Below are 16635 nucleotides of genomic sequence, written 5' to 3'. Positions count from 1 at the left end.
TACAATGAACAACTTGCACAACTGCACGGGTTTGGGAATCAAACCTCTGGCAGGCTCCAGACCCAGCACTGCCCTGTCCCAGCTGCCAGGCACTGGGCATTCAGCAGCTTCTGCCTCCACTCTCTTATGCCTCTGCTCCTCCCCAACCCCCCACCGCTGCCCCGCCAACCTGCTCCGGCTGACCCTCCCTGTGCCCTTCTGAGCCCAGTCTGTCTGTCCACCTGTAATGGGGGGAATTTTGTTTAACTTTGCATTTGAGAATGCCTGTACCTCCTGCCTCCTTTTGCCTGAGGTAAAGCCCGCCCCCTCCCCGGGCTCCTGGGGGCCCCAGTGATGACACGGAAGGAGCAGGCTGGAGGGGGATTTATTGACATTCCTGCTTTGGGTCTGCAAGCTGGTTGCCTGCCTGTGAGATGGGGTGGGGGGGATGGGGGTGGCTAGGAGGTGCACATCTGGACAGCAGGGGGACCCAGAGAGGGAGGTGAGGAGGGACCAATGTCACTTGTGGCACAAGGCCTACACTGGACAACCTGAGGACGGCCCAGAGTGATCCACGGCGACACCACACACCAGCTCTACCCCCGGCCTCCCCCACTTCTGGGTCGGGGCTCTCCTTCGCTCCCAGCACCCACCGTGAGGGACGGCGCTGTCCAAGTTACCCTGCCGAGGACCCTCCTGCCGAGGACCCCGGGGCTCCTGGAGGGGCGGGGACCAGCACAGAGGGCTGGCAAGCACAGAGGCCAGGACACGCAGTCTCCTGCTCAGACGGAGGCTTCTCCAAACCCCAGACCCTGTCCTCAGGCCGCGAGTCCTTCCTTCCTCCACCGCGTTCACACCGGCCGCGTCAGGGTCTGGAACGCTCCGCCGCCCTCTGCCCCGGTGTGCGTGGAGGGGCGGGGCGGGGCGGGGGGCACCTCCAGGCTGTGAGATGAGGGCCCAGGGCAGAGGGGAGCTGCACGGGTCTGTCCAGAGCAGGCGGCGGCTCAGCCGCTGTGGTAGATGCGGAGGCGCTGCACGATCTCCCGGCGGCACAGCGGGCAGGTGCGCAGCGGCTGGCAGCACTGCTGGCAGCAGCAGACGTGGCCGCAATTGAGGAAGATCATCTGGGCCTGAGGAGGGAGGGGGAGCGTCTGGGTCCTGCCCCGCCTGTTCCTGGAGGCTGGGCAACCTCCCCCTGCCCCGCCGTCCTTTACCGGAAGCATCTGATACCACCCAATAGCACCACGTGATGGTGGTCATCACCCGCCACCAATCCTGGACCCTCCGTGCCCTCCAACAGCTACATGGGAGGCCACACGGCGTCTCACCAGCCCTGCCCCTTGGACGCGTAGACTGTCTTAATTGTTGCCTTTTTGTATCCTGATCAGCCCCTCGGTCTACAAACTACTCCCAACAGCATGGAGCAGAAGCCTCGTAAGCACGCTTGCGCTTTGCTTCGGCATTTCCTCTTTTTAGGATTTATCCTGAGGAAATAATCAACTCCGTTCAAGGCTATTTGGTACAGCAGGGTTTGCAGGAAGAAACATGGGGCCCAAAAGCAGGGGTTTGGTTCCATTTATCACCAACACCTCCCTACACATCATGGCCGTGGAGTAATTCAACTGCTAACATGGTTGCTTCTTTTAAGTAGGATCGCACGGCAGAGGGAGGGGAGATTTTATACACTATGTTAATTTTTACAATAAGCATTAATTTGTTATAGATTTTTAAAGACAGCTTTTTAAAAGCCTCTTCAGAGAAAATTGTGCTGTTAGTATTTAAGGACATGGGAAATTTTTCTCAAGTAGTGGGGGAAAGCCCCCTCTTTCAAAAAAAGAAAATAAACCCCAGAAAATGCTCACATTTGGGTCATAGGATCACGGTAATTTACTGTATTTTTTGCTTTCCTGGATTTCCCAAAGTTTCTAATGAACACAATACACTTCTACCAATGAAAAAAAGTGTCTAGAAAGAACACGAGTCTGGAAAGGCTCAGGATGGGTGCCGGCCCGGCTGGTGCATGGGGGGAGGGGCTGCTGCCCCAGACTCACCTCCTGTTCCAGGCACACGACACACTCTGAAGTCTGCACCTCCAGCTCTGCTGGGGGAGCGGACGGGCTCACGGACTCAGGCAGCTCCTCGGGGGCGGTGGGCACCTCCATGGCCCCAGGGACCTCACCCTTGGGTGGGTTCAGTGGCTCTGTGAGGACCAGAGGGATAGGCTGAGCCAGGGTCATGGCCCAGTGATCCCAACCCCACAGGGGGTCCCCTGGCTCTGCCTGCCACGAGTGGACAGTGAGCTCAGGAGGGGCACTTTGATCTCACGGTAGGGGTAAGGGCCCCCTTAACTCTTTTCTGAGCCTCATTCCCTCCTCTGTAAGGCAGGAGTGCAGGGAGGCTGGCAGGGATCGCCACAGTGCTGGTTATCTGGGGCCTCTGACCCCTGACCATTCCCCGGATCCTTCATGGCCACCCTGCAAGAGGGCTTGTCCCTTTCAGGGAAGGGCAGCCACTTGTCCAAGACCACAGGGCCATCTGGTGGTAGAGCCGTGGTGTAGGAGTTCTCGGTTAGGGACTCTGCAGTGGATGGGGCAATGCTCTCAGCCCCTCCTCCAGGAGACAGGATGGGCCGCTGCCCTCAGGTCACCAGGAAGTAGGGAGAGGAAGGAGAAGCCCCCAAGGCTGTCCCCTCCACCCTTGCCCCTCCTCTGCCCTAGAGCCAGCATCCCCCACCGGGTTCCCAACAGGCAGGACACCAGAATCAGCCCTTACAAAATGCAGTCTCTTTCATATCATGCAAAGTACACCCCCATCCCCGAGTCTTCGGCAGCCCTGACGCCCATCCTGATCACGGCTCACATTTTTCCATCTATCCTATGGTTTGAAGGAGAAGTTTTTATATTGGAAACATCTGAATATATATTTTTTAAGGCCGTTACAACACTAGGCTCTCTAAAGGTACCATGGCGCCCCCAAACCATCACCGTCAAGGGGCTCTTCTATATGTAACGGGACACCTACCAAGTTCTGGGAGCAGCAAGAGAATGTTAGGAAAATGGCTGAAGGTCTCCTGCCCCTTCTGCTGCTGAGAGGAAACCATCCCACCCAGCCTTCCCTGCAGGTGGACACAGTCGGGAAGCCGCCCTGGGGATGGTGGGGGACTGTGGGAGGCAGGTGTCAGGAGGGGGAGGGGCTCAGAGTGAAGGGAATCTTTGGGGGGGGGTGGGGGGGGGTGGGATGAGGAGACCCCAACTCCTGATGTCAAACTTAACCTGACCTCCAGTCTGACAGCAGGAGGGACCAGGGTTGGAAAACATCTGCAAGGGGAGGAAGGTGTCTAATGAAAGGACTGTGAGTTTAGGGACTTGGTTAGGTTGGGTCAGTGTCTCTGGAATAAAACTGGCTAGAGAGCTGGGGCCCGAGGACATCATGGTGCTGCCACTGGCCCAGACGCCTGGGGGCCCAGGGCCTCCTCCCTGCCGGCAGCAGAGCTCCTGCCTCACCCCTGCAATCTGGTCTGGCCACCCCACCTTTAGTCTCTCCCCTGAACGGACCCTGCCTGAGGCTGGCAGTGCCACGGGCTCACCCCCCGCCTTCATCCTTGTGCCAGGCCCGCTTCCCTTGCCAAGGCCCCTCGGCCTCTTCTCGAGGGAGGCAGTAAAGCTCAGCTGTACTGAGGTTTACATACGCTCGCCAGCTGTGTGAGGTTACGGCAGACACATTAGCCCCTCTCCGCCTCAGTTCCCTCATCTCTCAAATGAAAGGAACAGCAGCACCCACCTGCCAGAGGTGCCATGACACGGTACCTGTAAAGCGGTTGACAAACGCCTCGTACCCGGATTATGCTCGGACACAGGAGATCCCCGACGCCCATCTACTCCCACGGCAGCCACAGCACCTACCTTATCCGGGCCTCCAGGCGCAGCTGGAGTGGCTTTATGACCTGCCTTTGCCCCTTTCACAGGTCACCACGAACCTTGTTCCACGTCCAACCACAGGCCTGCCCGAGGCACAGTGTCAGGCACTGGCTAGGGCTGGTTTCTCCCTCAAGGATCTGGGTGTGTGGTTCCCTGTGTTTGTAGAGTAGCTTTAGGGAAGGTTCTAGGACAGGGAACCAGGAGGGCCTCTTCTGCAAGGAAGCTTCTTTGTTCCCCCATTTTTGTGGCCCGTTTTTCCCGTTTGTAAATCCTGTTCCTCTGGGAGGGAATCTTAAGGACTGGCAGGGGCTAGGACCGGCCCTCAGTTCTCGTCCTGAAATGTAAACAGGGGACGCCCCGGGCCATAGTCCACAAGTAAGGTAGGGGCCTCTGCTCAGGAGGTGTCCTGGCGTTGGTACCTGGCTGGATCCTGGCCGCACCCAACAGCTCCCGGACTCTCCGCAGGATCTCGTGCTGCAGGCCGGCTTCCGAGACGCCCACCTGAGCCAGTTCAGGGAAAAGCAAGTTATGGCCCGGGCTGCGCGAGAGCTCGCTACACAGTACAGAGCCATCAGGGCTGCCTCATGGCTTCTGGCACCTTCCGCTGGACACATGGAGGCCTGGGCCCTAGGGTCAACACCCAGTTGACCCTGCCCCAGTGCAGTACCACAGCTATGAAGATGACCAGGTGGCAGGGAGAGAAACAGAGGCCCCAAAGGAAACTGACACTAGTAACAGCTACAGTTTAGCACGTGCTTCCCCTGCACCGAGGAAGGGACTCCTTCACCTGCATGACTGCATGTCAACCCCACGACAACCAGTAAGACAGGATCGAGGATCAGAGTTCATGGGAAGGGCCAGGCGGTTCACGCCAAGGCCGAGTGCTGGAACCACACGGTCCCTTGGGAGGCAGAGCCCCCGTGCAGCCCTCCAGAGCCTCGGTTTTTGGGCCAAGGGACAGGCGACACAGCAGCAGAGTGGTAAACGGCATGGACTCTGGCACCAGACCACTCACGCTCGAGTCCTAGCTCCGCTGTGTGACCTTGGGCAAGTTACCACCTTGCTGTGTCTCAGCTTCCTCATCTGAAAAATGACAGGGACAAGAATACCCTTCTGCCTGGGTTGTTGGGAGGGTTCAAGGTGCTAGCACTCGAGAAGCACTTAGAATAGCACCCGGCGCAGGCAAGCGCTAGAGATGTGGGCCGCCATTATTTGGCTCACGTGAAGAGTAAATCAAGTAACGCAAGGTGCTCAGCTCTACCCAGAAGCAAGCAGGTTCAGGAAGTGCCGCCGTGCCACGTCTGCAACACCACGGCGTGGGCCAGGGCTGGAGCAGACCTGCAAGGACTTGTCTTGGGCCCACAACGTGAAGGTCCAATCTGAGCGGGTGGGGCAGCCTGGGGTCAGAACTCACATCCCTGGATTTTCTTAGGCAGGTGGCGTGCAGGGCACACGCAGGGGGTTAGGGACCGATGGGGTAGGTGTTCTGGCCACCTGGAAGCAAGCGGACCCTGGACCACTGGGTAACGGCAGACCTCATCAAGAACCCCACCAGAGTAAGTCGACTCTCGGCGGATCGGACAGCGGCTCGGTTCACCCCTCAACCTCCCCTGAGGGGCTGCTGCTTCCCACCTTGGCCAGGTCCCCAGGGCTCATCCGGCTCAGCGTGTCCAGGGAGATGCGGTGGTGGGCAAAGATGGGCAGGTAGTGTTCAGCCGACAGATCCACCAGGAGGGCCGCCAGCTGGCGTTCCATGCCTTCTTCCTGCAGGACAGACCCACGGGGAAGCTGAGTGCAGGCAAACGAGACCTCGTTACTTACAGTGGCAAACAAAGGCTCCGGATGTACTTAGGATGGGTTTCCTTGGCATCTTTCCTACAAAAATGCATACGGAAGTAGAGATAAAGGTACTAGGAAGCTCACTGCCACTCTACCTGGAAATGGGAACATGGTGAGCAATCAAGTACCTATCAAGAGGGGGCTGTTTAAAATAACGAGGGTTCATCCAGATACTAAATGCTATGCAGTTGTCTACAAACACTGAGATGATCTATTAGGTATACGCCTGGCGAACTGCCCATTATTTTTTTTTTTTTTTTAACGTTTATTTATTTTTGAGACAGAGAGAGACAGAGCATGAATGGGGGAGGGTCAGAGAGAGGGAGCCACAGAATCGGAAACAGGCTCCAGGCTCCGAGCTCTCAGCACAGAGCCCGACGCGGGGCTCGAACTCACGAACCACGAGATCATGACCTGAGCCGAAGTCAGCCGCTTAACCAACTGAGCCACCCAGGCGCCCCAACAAAAACCAGTGTGTGTGTGTTGGGGGGCATCTCCGTCCTGCCCACGGCAGGTGTCTGTAGGCAGCTCCTGTGGCCCACCTGTGTTGGCCTCTGACCAGATGAATGCACCCGTCCTTCTCTCTTCTGTCCCTCCAGGGCTTAGCGCACTTGTCCCCAGAAATGTGAACAGAAATAAACTAGAAAGATCAAGAACCCAGATATCACCAAGGCACAGGAGGGCTCTCGGGAAGGGTGGGTGCCAGCAGCCCTTACCTGCAGCTTCAAGGACAAGGGTTTCTGGTTCAAAAGCCGTTGATACTGAATCAGCCAGTAATTTTCCTGCCTGGTTTCACTTTTGGCTTCTAACTCTGTCTGCCAGGGACAAAACAAGTACCATCAGCTATAAATCAGTAAATAAAAAGTCTAATGACCGTGGCAACTGTAAATGATGCTCTGGGCAGGTGCAGGGAGTGGGGCGGTGTTTGCTAATTTACAAACGATGTTCCCAGCCACCATGGCCTCACTGTTTAAACTACTGAACGGGAAAGGCAGGAAGTCCCTCTACCCCCGTTTCTGCTGTGAGCAACCTCAGCCAGGGACCATCTGGGGGCGGGGCCTGAATCTGGGCTGCAGACACCTGGCACCACGCTCTGCAGGCCCCCTACTTGGGCTCAGGAGCTTGTGACAGGCAGGGAGACAAAATAGGATTCTAAGGACAATATGAGCTTCTAGAATGGGCTTCACCCTTCTGACAAAGCTAAAACATTAGACAAGGTACTGAAACAGGTTCCTTCATTCCTCCATGAACAAGCAGTCACTGAGTATTGTTCTAGACCACACATGGTTCTAGGCGCTGGGGCCGGGGCTGTGAACAAAGGATACTAACAGCAGCAGCGAATGTTTTCAGAGTGCTGTGTGCCAGACCCCACTATGCACCGAGATGCCATTTTCCTTAATTTGCACAGCTCTGGTGGCCGGTGGGGGGGGGGGGGGGCAACTGCACAGGTGAGGAAAGGGAGGCTCAGAGTGACCAGGAACCTGCTCAGGTGAAAGCTGCCCGTGGTCAGGGCCAGGACTTGGACACAAGTCTGTTTTGCCTTAAGACTTGTACTCTGAGCAAGCCAGCCAGGAGCCAGGACTGTGGCCACACGGTGGGGACCAAATAAGATGTGGGCTGCAGGACTTCAACACAGGCATTTCCCCCATCCCCTGGGGGGGCCTGGCTGTCCTTTGGTGGTCCCTCCCAGACCTTGGGGAGCTGCTCCCCTCTGCTGGTCCCTACCCTCCCTGGGCTGCAGCCACAGCACTCTTCTGGAGCCCATGACCCTGACAGTCACCATCTGCTGAGGTGGTTCTTCCTTCCCTGGATGGGGAGTCCTCTGAGGCCCCTCGAGGGCAGGAGCACAGGACCAGAGCACATGGCAGCTGCTGCATGAGGCTAACGCACTGTTCGCATGTTAATGCAACTTGCAGGCTATGGCAGTGGGGGATGGTGAGGAACAGGCAGCTTCTGACTGGCCTCAGCACATCACAAGGGCTGGTGGGGGGCTGTGGAAGCTGGTCTCCCTCCTTCCCTGCAGTCTGCAGGGGCTCTGCCCACAGGAGCTCAGAGGATGTCTGGAGCAGCGAGGACACCATAGGAGCGACCGAGTCTCTGAGCCCCAGCTGGCGGGCCTGGCCTCCGTCTCCACCACTCAGATGCCCACAGGGGTCTGGTGAAAATGACCCCAACTTGCCACCCTTAAATGGGGCTCTGCCACTCTGACAATGTGCCAGCCTCAAACCCATTTGGGTACAGGGGACAGCTGGGTATCTCCTGTCAAAAGCTTATTAAACAGCCTGCCCTGGACACAGAAAGTCCCCTCCTGGGCATCTGCTTTGAATGAATACTCACGGCCATTGTCAACACTTAGCTACAAAGACAGCACTGCTCAGAAAAGTGAGAAACTGGAGGTAGCGTGAATTCTGGGCAAGAGGCTACGATGGCCCATCCACACGCAGCCTGGGAGAGCGCAGAGGACATTTCAGAGACACGAAGAGAACAGACGCAGAGAAGCTAGTTCTAAAGGGATGTGCTCCATCTGAGGCTTACACAGAACATCCACGCACAGCTTATAAAGATGCATCGCAGTGTTTAGAAAACACACATCCCAGTGTTAGCTTTCGAGAACTCTCGGGAGGGAGATTCTTTTCCTCTGTACATCCCATTTTTTCTCTGATGAGCCACTATTACTTGAACAAAAATGCTTCTAAGAATGGCAAGTGTGTTTAGGGAAAGCGAACCCATGTGCGACCGGGACGCAGAAGCCGAGCGCACCAGGATTTCCCGGAGCTCTTCCTCCCGCTGCGTCTTCTCCTTGAGCAGCTGCTGGAGCAGGGAGCTCAGGGCCCAGCGCTGCTCTGAGATCATCTCCTGGAACACAAGAGCAGGCCCAGTGCCGCTGGAAGTGCATAGCTCTGGCGCCCAGAGTCCCCAGGGAGTGGCAAGTCCCACCCCTCCCTGCCTTTTCCAAGCCCGGCAGCAGGGACCCCACAGTGGGCCCAACTCAATTAGGTTGAGCGCTGGGGGACACAGCCAAAGGGCCCCTCCGTCTGGGCATCCCCTCCCCATCTTCTCCCCGTGGGGGGTCAGGCCAGGCATGGGATCTAGTGACTGACGACAGTGGAATGGTAAGAAACATCAAACAAAGGAAATGATAAGCCACAGGTGTGTGACTGCAGTCTCATGGACTACAGGCAGGGCATGTGGGCAGAAGCACAAGCAGGGCAGGTTGGGGTGTATCCCCGTAGGAGTCTGGAAGGCTCTCACACAGATGGAGGCACATGCAAACTGGAGTGAAGCCCTCGCCTGCATCTCTGTTCCACTTGTTTCTTACTCTTGGAAACCCATGGAGGCCCCCCCAGATGGGAGCCCCACAAGCTCGAACGGCCAGGAGACATGGGTACCTGCCAAGTACGGTGGCTGTGTCTTCTCTGAGAGCTACCCCAACCCCCTCCTCTCTGAGGGCCACGGCAAGGCTCCCAAAGGGCCTTGTGTTGGTGAGCTCACCCCCGTGGGGTGGCCCTGTGACACAGGCTGGGCCTGAAGATTATTTCATTTTACGGAGGGGAGAAACGAAGGCCTAAGAGGGGAGGTGACCTAAGGTCACACGGCACACCTGTGGCAGCCCACAGACCAGGACTATAGACCTTAGCACGCTTTTACTGAGTCGAGAAGCCAGGGGACAATTTAAGACTTGTCTGCTGAGGACAGACACAGGGACAGACAGGTGGCTCTGCTCAGAAGCCTGGTGTGGGCACAGGTCCTCACACACCATTAATCAATCCCCTTTGGGCAGAAAGGGGTCAGAGAAGGGCAGAGTCCAGCCTTCTTCCCCTGCCTGCGCAGATCACAAAGCAGGACTATACTGGGAGAAGGCCCAGGTCCCGGACACACAGTCCAGGACGCCACCTGCCGGTCCCTGCTGCCCCCACACTATACAAGCAGGACACCGAGCCCAGGGCTCCCAGAGAAGCCACCTGCAGGGAGTGACACACTAACAGTTGGGCGCTTTCCTCCAGACATCCTTGGGACACCAAGAAAGCTCCTTCCCCAGAGGATGTCAAGCCCATGAGTTGAACCAGCACCCTAGAAGCATGGCTTAGAGAGACAGGGAGCTCAGCAGTGACCCTCCTTCAAAACAAAGAGATGGAAATGGGTCTGGGTGAGCCTTGGCAATGAAACCCTCTTTCCTCTGACCCTCCTGCTGAGCAATAGGCTGACCTGACCGTAACCTTGGCCTGTGCTGAGCTCAGCCCCCAGGCTGTGCTCCCATCACAGTCACGGAGAAGACCATCTGCCTGTTGGGGAGCGGCTGCTGGGAGGGAGGCATGGGGGGCCCGGGTGGGGATTTCCTCTGGGGCGGGAGGGACAGGCCAGGGAGCCCTACGTACCTGCAATGCCTCTGTGTCCAGGGACTTCCTCTTTACCTCCAGCTGTGTCAGCTGCAATAACTCAGTTTCTATTAACTTAATCTAAACAGAAGACGAGACAGGGTTTTTTTTTTAATTCACATTAACCAAGGTTCGAATCTGTGCTGCTCTCTGAAGGCCAAGTGGGGTCTAAGAAACCTTTCGAGGGGCTCAGGAATGAAGGGGACTTAGGTGCCTTGGGAAAGCTCTCAGTGGGAGTTTAAAATAATCAGCTATTCCAGGGCCCCGAGCGCTTATGGGACATGGACGGGCCTGTCCTGGTGAACTGTTGTTCAGGAGCTGATCGTAGGGCCTGGACCACAGAGGGTGCCAAGAGCTTATGAAATGGAGACGGGCCTTCCTTTAAGGCTCAGGCCAGAGTGCAGACCAGACACAAGTCCTGAGTGCTGTACGCATCTGACTCTCTCGCTTCCTGTAACTGCCATCACAGAGGAGAGCAGAGGGTAACGGAGGGGACTGTGTAATACTGTAATACCATTAATGGTAGTGGCTGATGCTTACGGAGCATTCTGTGTGCGAGGCCTGTGCTGTGTACTGTATCTGTGTCATTTCATCAAATCTCCTCTGGGTACTAGGAGGTATTCTGGTCTCCATTTTATAGATGGGGAAGTTGAGGCTCAGTGAGGTTAACTGACTTGCTCAAGGACACAGAGCAGGTCAGTAAGTGAGCCCTTTCTCGGGGACGTCCCTGCTCAGGGTCTGAAGGGGAACAGGTGGCCTGGTGGGTCAGAATCACCCACAGTGAGGATGTCTGGGGGTCAGACCCCATAGCCAGTGACTCCTCTGCCCTAAGCCTGTGACCCCTATGGTTCTTGCCCCTAAGTTCCTATGGCCCCAACCAACCCCAGGTCAGAGGAATGAGCTTCATGTCCGGCAAGGTGGGGTTGAAATTAAAGAGGGAAATAAAGTGAGAAGTTGGTTTTGGCCAAAAAGGAAAAGAATAAAAAGAAAAAAATACACATGCAAAAATGTACAATTCAAAGTGTGCCAAGTAGGATGTGATGACCACTCCCGAGACCTGAAAGCCGACTCCGTCTCCAGCCTGCGCACCCACGGTCCACCGCACCCTCCAGAAAGCCCAGAGGGTCCAGCAGAGCCTGCAGGTTGCCGGCAGAGCTGGGACCTCAGCACATCCGCCCTCGGGGACATCGGGACCCCTGTCTGCCCCCGTGGGACACCCCATCCACCCTCCAGCTTCTCCACCTGAGCTGACAGAGGTGGCCGGGGTGAAGCCAACTGCATTTCCCCAGCAAGGGGGTCCTGCCTGGAGTGTGGTGGGTGCAGAGGCCGCCCAGGGGCTCCAGGCCGCAGTCGGGCACTACCCTTCCTGTCTGCCCAGGGCGTCGTGGGAAAGGAACCGGTCACATCTGGGGAAGTCCACTCGCTGAGCCAGCACGGGAAAGAGCCACCTATGCCGTCCAGGAAAGCACGCAGGAAGGGGGCGGCGGGGGCACCGCCCACAGCACCCACCTGCTTCCTGATCTGCCGGTGCATGAGGTCCTTCTTCACCTGCAGAGCCTCAAACGCAGCCTTCTGCATGGCACTCTGCAAGACAGCAGGGGCTGCTCAGCAGGTGCTTGGCGGCCTCGCTTTCCCAGTGGCTCATGCCAGGGGAAGGCTCAAAATCTGCTCAAAAACACTTTAATGTAGGACTACTCTGCCTGCTAGCAAGCACGTGACTTTTCAGCTCACTTGTTCGCATTTCAGAGACAATACTTATGAAAGGCTTATCAGCGCCAGATGCTACACTCAGTGCTGCTCCTGCATCGTACACGGACTTCCCACAATCAGTGATGTGGGGGCTTTTTACTGCCCCATTTCACTGATGAGGAAGGTGAGGGAGCAGATGCAAGTGTGCAGTCTGGAAGAACTCAAGGCACCTCAGTGCTCTCTTGTGGGCTCCACCCCCACGGCGTGTTCACCACATCCTGCCCCTGAGGGGTCCTTACGATGGAGCCACACAGCACGGGGAGTGGGTGCCTGCCAGGGAAATGGGGAATGCTTCTCTAGATCTCCATGATCAGAAAGCCACCCCCCTCTCCCTTTCTCTGCCCCCCTCTTCCTGAGTCTGTACATTTCTAAATGGACTAAACACCTTGGGTCTTAACAAGCTCTCTAAGGACAGGGCTCCATGTCCATTTCTGATGCTCTGCCCCAGACTCCCTGTGCCCACCCCCCCCTTTTTTTTTTTTTAAAGTTTACTTATTTTTGAGAGAGAGAGAGCGCGAGCGAGAGAGCACGAGCGAGCGCACGTGTGCACATGAGCCAGGAAAGGGCAGAGAGAAAGGGAGACACAGAATCGGAAGCAGGCTCCAGGTTCTGGGCTGTCAGCACAGAGCCTGATGCTGGGCTCAAACTCACGAACCGCGAGTTCATGACCTGAACCAAAGTCGGAAGCTTAACCAACCGAGCCCTCCAGGCACCCCTCCCTGTGCCCACCTCGAGCCCCCGCCCTCACGCCCTTGTACCCCTGCCCCACTCGCGCCCTGGGCCCCCCACCCTCACACCCTAGGCAAGGGCTCACCTCCTGCAGGATCTGGCTGATGGCTTTGTTCTGATCCATCTGCTGCCATGACAGTATCTGCTGGAATCGCTCATCCATTTCGGCCATGCTGCCAGAAAGACAGCAAATTAATTCACTCTCTGAACATTTTCTGCCAAGGACCTTGGAGATCAAGACAAGCCATTTACTCATTCAAAAATACTCAAGAAGGACCCGCGGGGGGCTACACCCCGGGCTGGGCACAGACACAGAGTTAGTCTGAACCCCGTGGCCCTAGAGGGAAGGCGATGGGCGTCCATGTGTCTTGGGACTTGGGAGAGACCATCTCCGGGTCCGCTCATCCACCCCTCCATCAGGATCCCCTCTACAATGCCCTTTGAAGTGGTGGCCTGGCCTCTGCCATGTCACCACCAGCATGGAGCTCCTGACCTCCTAGTTGAGCCACTCGGGCCATGAGAAAGCTCTCCTGCTGGGTCAAAACAACCACATCTCACCGTGGGCCCCCAGCATTTCTCGCCCTGGTCGTGAATCTCCCCTTAGAACAAGTAGAGTGCTTTGGGCACAAAAATTCAAACCCTGCATCCTCACGTATGTCCATACTTGGGCATAATGTTGGTTTTGAGTTTATTATTTCAATCCTCCAACAACTCCAGAGGTAGGTACTGTGACTTATCCCTGTTTTTCTGATAAGAAAACTGAGGCTCAGGAGAGAAACTAACTGGCCCAGCACTTCACGGTTACGGACAGAAGAAATGGGGCCTGAATGCGGGTCTGTCCACCACGCTCCTAAGCGCGATGTGCTACCACCAAGAAAGGAGGGAGAGATGCTCCACACCTCACCTCTGTGAGGACACAGGGGAAGGTGGGGCGAGGGGGGGGGGGAACACAAGGAAGTCTGTGCTCCTGGCCCGTCTCCTGAGCCCCAACAGCTTTGCTCCCCTGGCTGTGCCGGCACATGTGGCTCCTTCAACAGACAAACCCACAGAGATGTGATGAACTTGGACAGCCGGACCCCAAGCTGCCACCAGTGTGAAAGCGACTCCATTAGCATCCCCTCCAGGACACCCTGCTCCCAACCCACACGGACGCTCGATCACACCCCCACTCTGCCTGGGTTTGAACCCTGGCTCTACCACTTGCTAGATTTCCTTGGGTGCGTCCCACAGTCTCTCTGAGCCTCAGCTGTTGTGACAAAACGGGGCTAGTCACAACATGGTCCCTCGTAGATTTAATAAGCTAACACACACCACGTGGCGGGACGCCTGGCTCACCGAAAGTGCGGGAGAAGCAGGGGTGAGCGCTGTCACTTTACCATGGCCTGACACAACCATGGGGTCCAGCTGGAAAAACCACAAAGACCAGTCACCGCCTGCCCCTGACAGCATGGCTGAGGCGGGAACTTCAGAGCCCAGCTCTCACCCCATGATCCTGGGTCCTGAGTCAGCACCCCAACTCAGGAAGCCTCTCCTTACCTTACCTGGAACAGGCCTGCTGGACCAAATTCTGCCTCTGGGACTCGTAGGCCACCTGGATGAGCCGGTTTGTACAGCTCTCAGTCAGCATCTGCTGCATGGCGGCTGAGGAAACACGGGGGGGTGGGGGGGGGGGGGGTGGGCTGAGAAAGGGCACCGCTCCCGGGGGGCCTTGGAGGGTTTGCTCATCACCCACCTCATACTTAACCTTAAAAAAAACCCACTTTTTTTAAACGATGCAAGTGACTTACGCTTGAAAGGCTAATTGTAAAACACTGAACAGCACACACACAAGATCTTCTATCATCTATCACCCAAAGATATTAATTTTGATACATATCCTTCCAATTTTTAATATTTATGGATTTTTAAAAAATTAAGATGAAAGAATTGAAAGCAGAGAACTGAACACTCGTACACTCATGTTCGTAGCACTGTTATTCACAATGGCCAAAAGGTGGAAGAAAGCCAAGTGTCCACTGATAAACAAAATGTGGTATATACACACAGTGGGATATTTTTTAACTTTGAGAGAGCACGCATGCGGGGGGAGGGGCGGGGGCGGGGCGAGGGAGTCCGGCCCAAGCAGGCTATGTGCTGTCAGCATAGAGCCCAACATGGGGTCCGAACCCATGAAACAGGAGATCATGACCTGAGCCGAAATTAAGAGTCAGATGCTCAGGGGCTCCTGGGTGGCTCAGATGGTTAAGAGTCTAACTTTGGTTCAGGTCATGATCTCACGGTTGAGCCCTGTGTCAGGCTCTCTGCTGTCAGTCCAGAGTTCACTTCAGATCCTCTGTTTCCCTCTTTCTCTGTCCCTCCCCCACCTCTCCCTTACTTGTGCTGTCTCTCAAAAACAAACACTTAAAGTCAGATGTTCAACTGACTGAGCCACCCAGGTGCCCCTCCACAATGGAATATTATTCACAGCCTTAAAAAGGAGGGAAACTGGTACCTGCTACAACATGGATGAACCTCGAGGACGTTATGCTGAGTGAAAGAAGGCAGTCACAAAACGACAGATGCTGGAGGACTCCACTTATGTGGGGGTATCTAGAGTCATCAAATTCAGACAAAGTGGAATGGGGTGCTGTACAGGAGCTGGGGGAGGGGGATGGAGAGGAGCGTTTAACGGGGACAGAATTCCAGTTTGGGAAGGTTCTGGAGATGGCTGCGTAACAACATGAATGTACTTCGAGCCACAGAATTGGACAATTAAAAGTGGTTAAAACGGCAGACATTACGTTACATATTTTACCACAATAAAAAATTTTCAAATGTCACAACCCTAAACACAACCACTTCTCATGGTCTGTCACCACCTCCCCATGTCCACGAGGCAGCGTGAGGTTTTGGCTGCAGGGGATGGCGGTGCCCGGATCACAAAAGTTTAGTTAGGTGATCTTCTATCTGGGGGCATTTGGACTCTTTTTGCAATTATTAAATGATAAACGTCCTTGCTCAAACATCCTTGTGCAATCTGATTTGATTATTTCCTAAGAATAATTTTTAAGAGTACAGTTTTAAGGCCATGAATAAATAGGAATGTCCCTTTCTGCCTTCCAGAAACATGCTGCTGATTCACATCCCCTTTGGCTGTGGGATGTGTGTTATCAGGGCAGCCTGATACTACATATGTCCTCAACTACTCTGGTTATTACCTTTTCTTGCCTTTTTGTTATTTTTACCAAAATTCTTTCATTATAAAAACACATGCTCATTTTCAGGGTGCCTGGGTAGCTCAGTGGTTAAGCGTCCAACTCTTGATTTCAGCTCAAGTCATGATGTCAGTTTGTGGGACAGAGCCCTGTGTTGGGCTCTGCACTGACAGTGTGGACGGAGCCTGCTTGGGATTTTCTCTCTCTCTGTCCCTCCCCTGTGTGCATGCTCTCTAAATAAATAAATAAACTTAAAAAAACTACATGCTTAGGGTGCCTGGGTGGCTCAGTCGGTTGAGCGTCTGACTTTGGTTCAAGTCATGATCTCAGGGTTCGTGAGTTTGAGCCCCATTGGGCTCTGTGCTGACAGCTCGGAGCCTGGAGCCTGCTTCAGATTCTGGGTGTGTCTCTCTCTCTCTCTGCTCTGCCCCCCATGTTTTCTTAAAAACAAACACTTAACAACAAAAATGCTCATTTATAAGAAGCTAAGCAACAGGGAGGGAAGTTTGAAAGGCGAAAACAAAAGTTCCCAACACCGATACTATTCCCAATCTATTTACCGACAAATATCTTCTGGAGATGCAAACACAAGTTTTCTTTTTTCTAAGTGGTGGATAATTTACAACAGGGACGTTAAGGACACCCCAGCAGGAGGTAGTGAGGGGAGGTGGTGTGTGGACAGCGCCTGGCGCGGGGCCTGTGTGCAGCATTCTGCTCTAGTATCCAGGCTCAGGAGGATGGTGCCGTCCAAAGAGAGTCATTTTAAAAAAGGAGGAACTGACTCCTGGCCTTCCTTGGCACGTGGCTTAATCCTCTGAGCTCTCAGGATCAGACCGGAAGGCCCCCCTCATT

The 16635-nt window shown here is 55.3% G+C and overlaps 1 protein-coding gene across 4 annotated transcripts in view; it reads right to left on the bottom strand.

The window, feature by feature from the left end:
* Window positions 1-347: 347 nt before the first annotated feature.
* LRSAM1 (leucine rich repeat and sterile alpha motif containing 1) overlaps window positions 348-16635 on the bottom strand; it is a 39742-nt gene continuing 23454 nt past the window's right edge. For 2 of the 4 annotated variants that reach the window (XM_025929277.2, XM_086684078.1), the window contains exons 17-26: window positions 14131-14230; window positions 12675-12762; window positions 11621-11695; window positions 10112-10192; window positions 8496-8591; window positions 6452-6550; window positions 5529-5660; window positions 4316-4397; window positions 2031-2179; window positions 348-1109 (exon numbers count right to left, since the gene is read on the bottom strand). In XM_025929277.2, the coding sequence (XP_025785062.1) occupies window positions 984-1109; window positions 2031-2179; window positions 4316-4397; window positions 5529-5660; window positions 6452-6550; window positions 8496-8591; window positions 10112-10192; window positions 11621-11695; window positions 12675-12762; window positions 14131-14230 (1028 nt within the window). In that variant the 3' untranslated portion in view covers window positions 348-983. Of the gene's footprint in view, window positions 1110-2030; window positions 2180-2751; window positions 2854-4315; window positions 4398-5528; window positions 5661-6451; window positions 6551-8495; window positions 8592-10111; window positions 10193-11620; window positions 11696-12674; window positions 12763-14130; window positions 14231-16635 lie in introns of those variants that run through there. The other 2 variants (XR_015243080.1, XM_086684077.1) reach the window with 2 other exon arrangements.

This window comes from Puma concolor, chromosome D4 (assembly GCF_028749965.1).
Source record: "Puma concolor isolate L17-30 chromosome D4, mPumCon1.1.hap2, whole genome shotgun sequence".
NCBI lineage: Eukaryota > Metazoa > Chordata > Mammalia > Carnivora > Felidae > Puma > Puma concolor.
The sequence above is the reverse complement of the archived record's forward strand: the minus strand, read 5'-3'. Positions and strand labels throughout refer to the sequence as shown.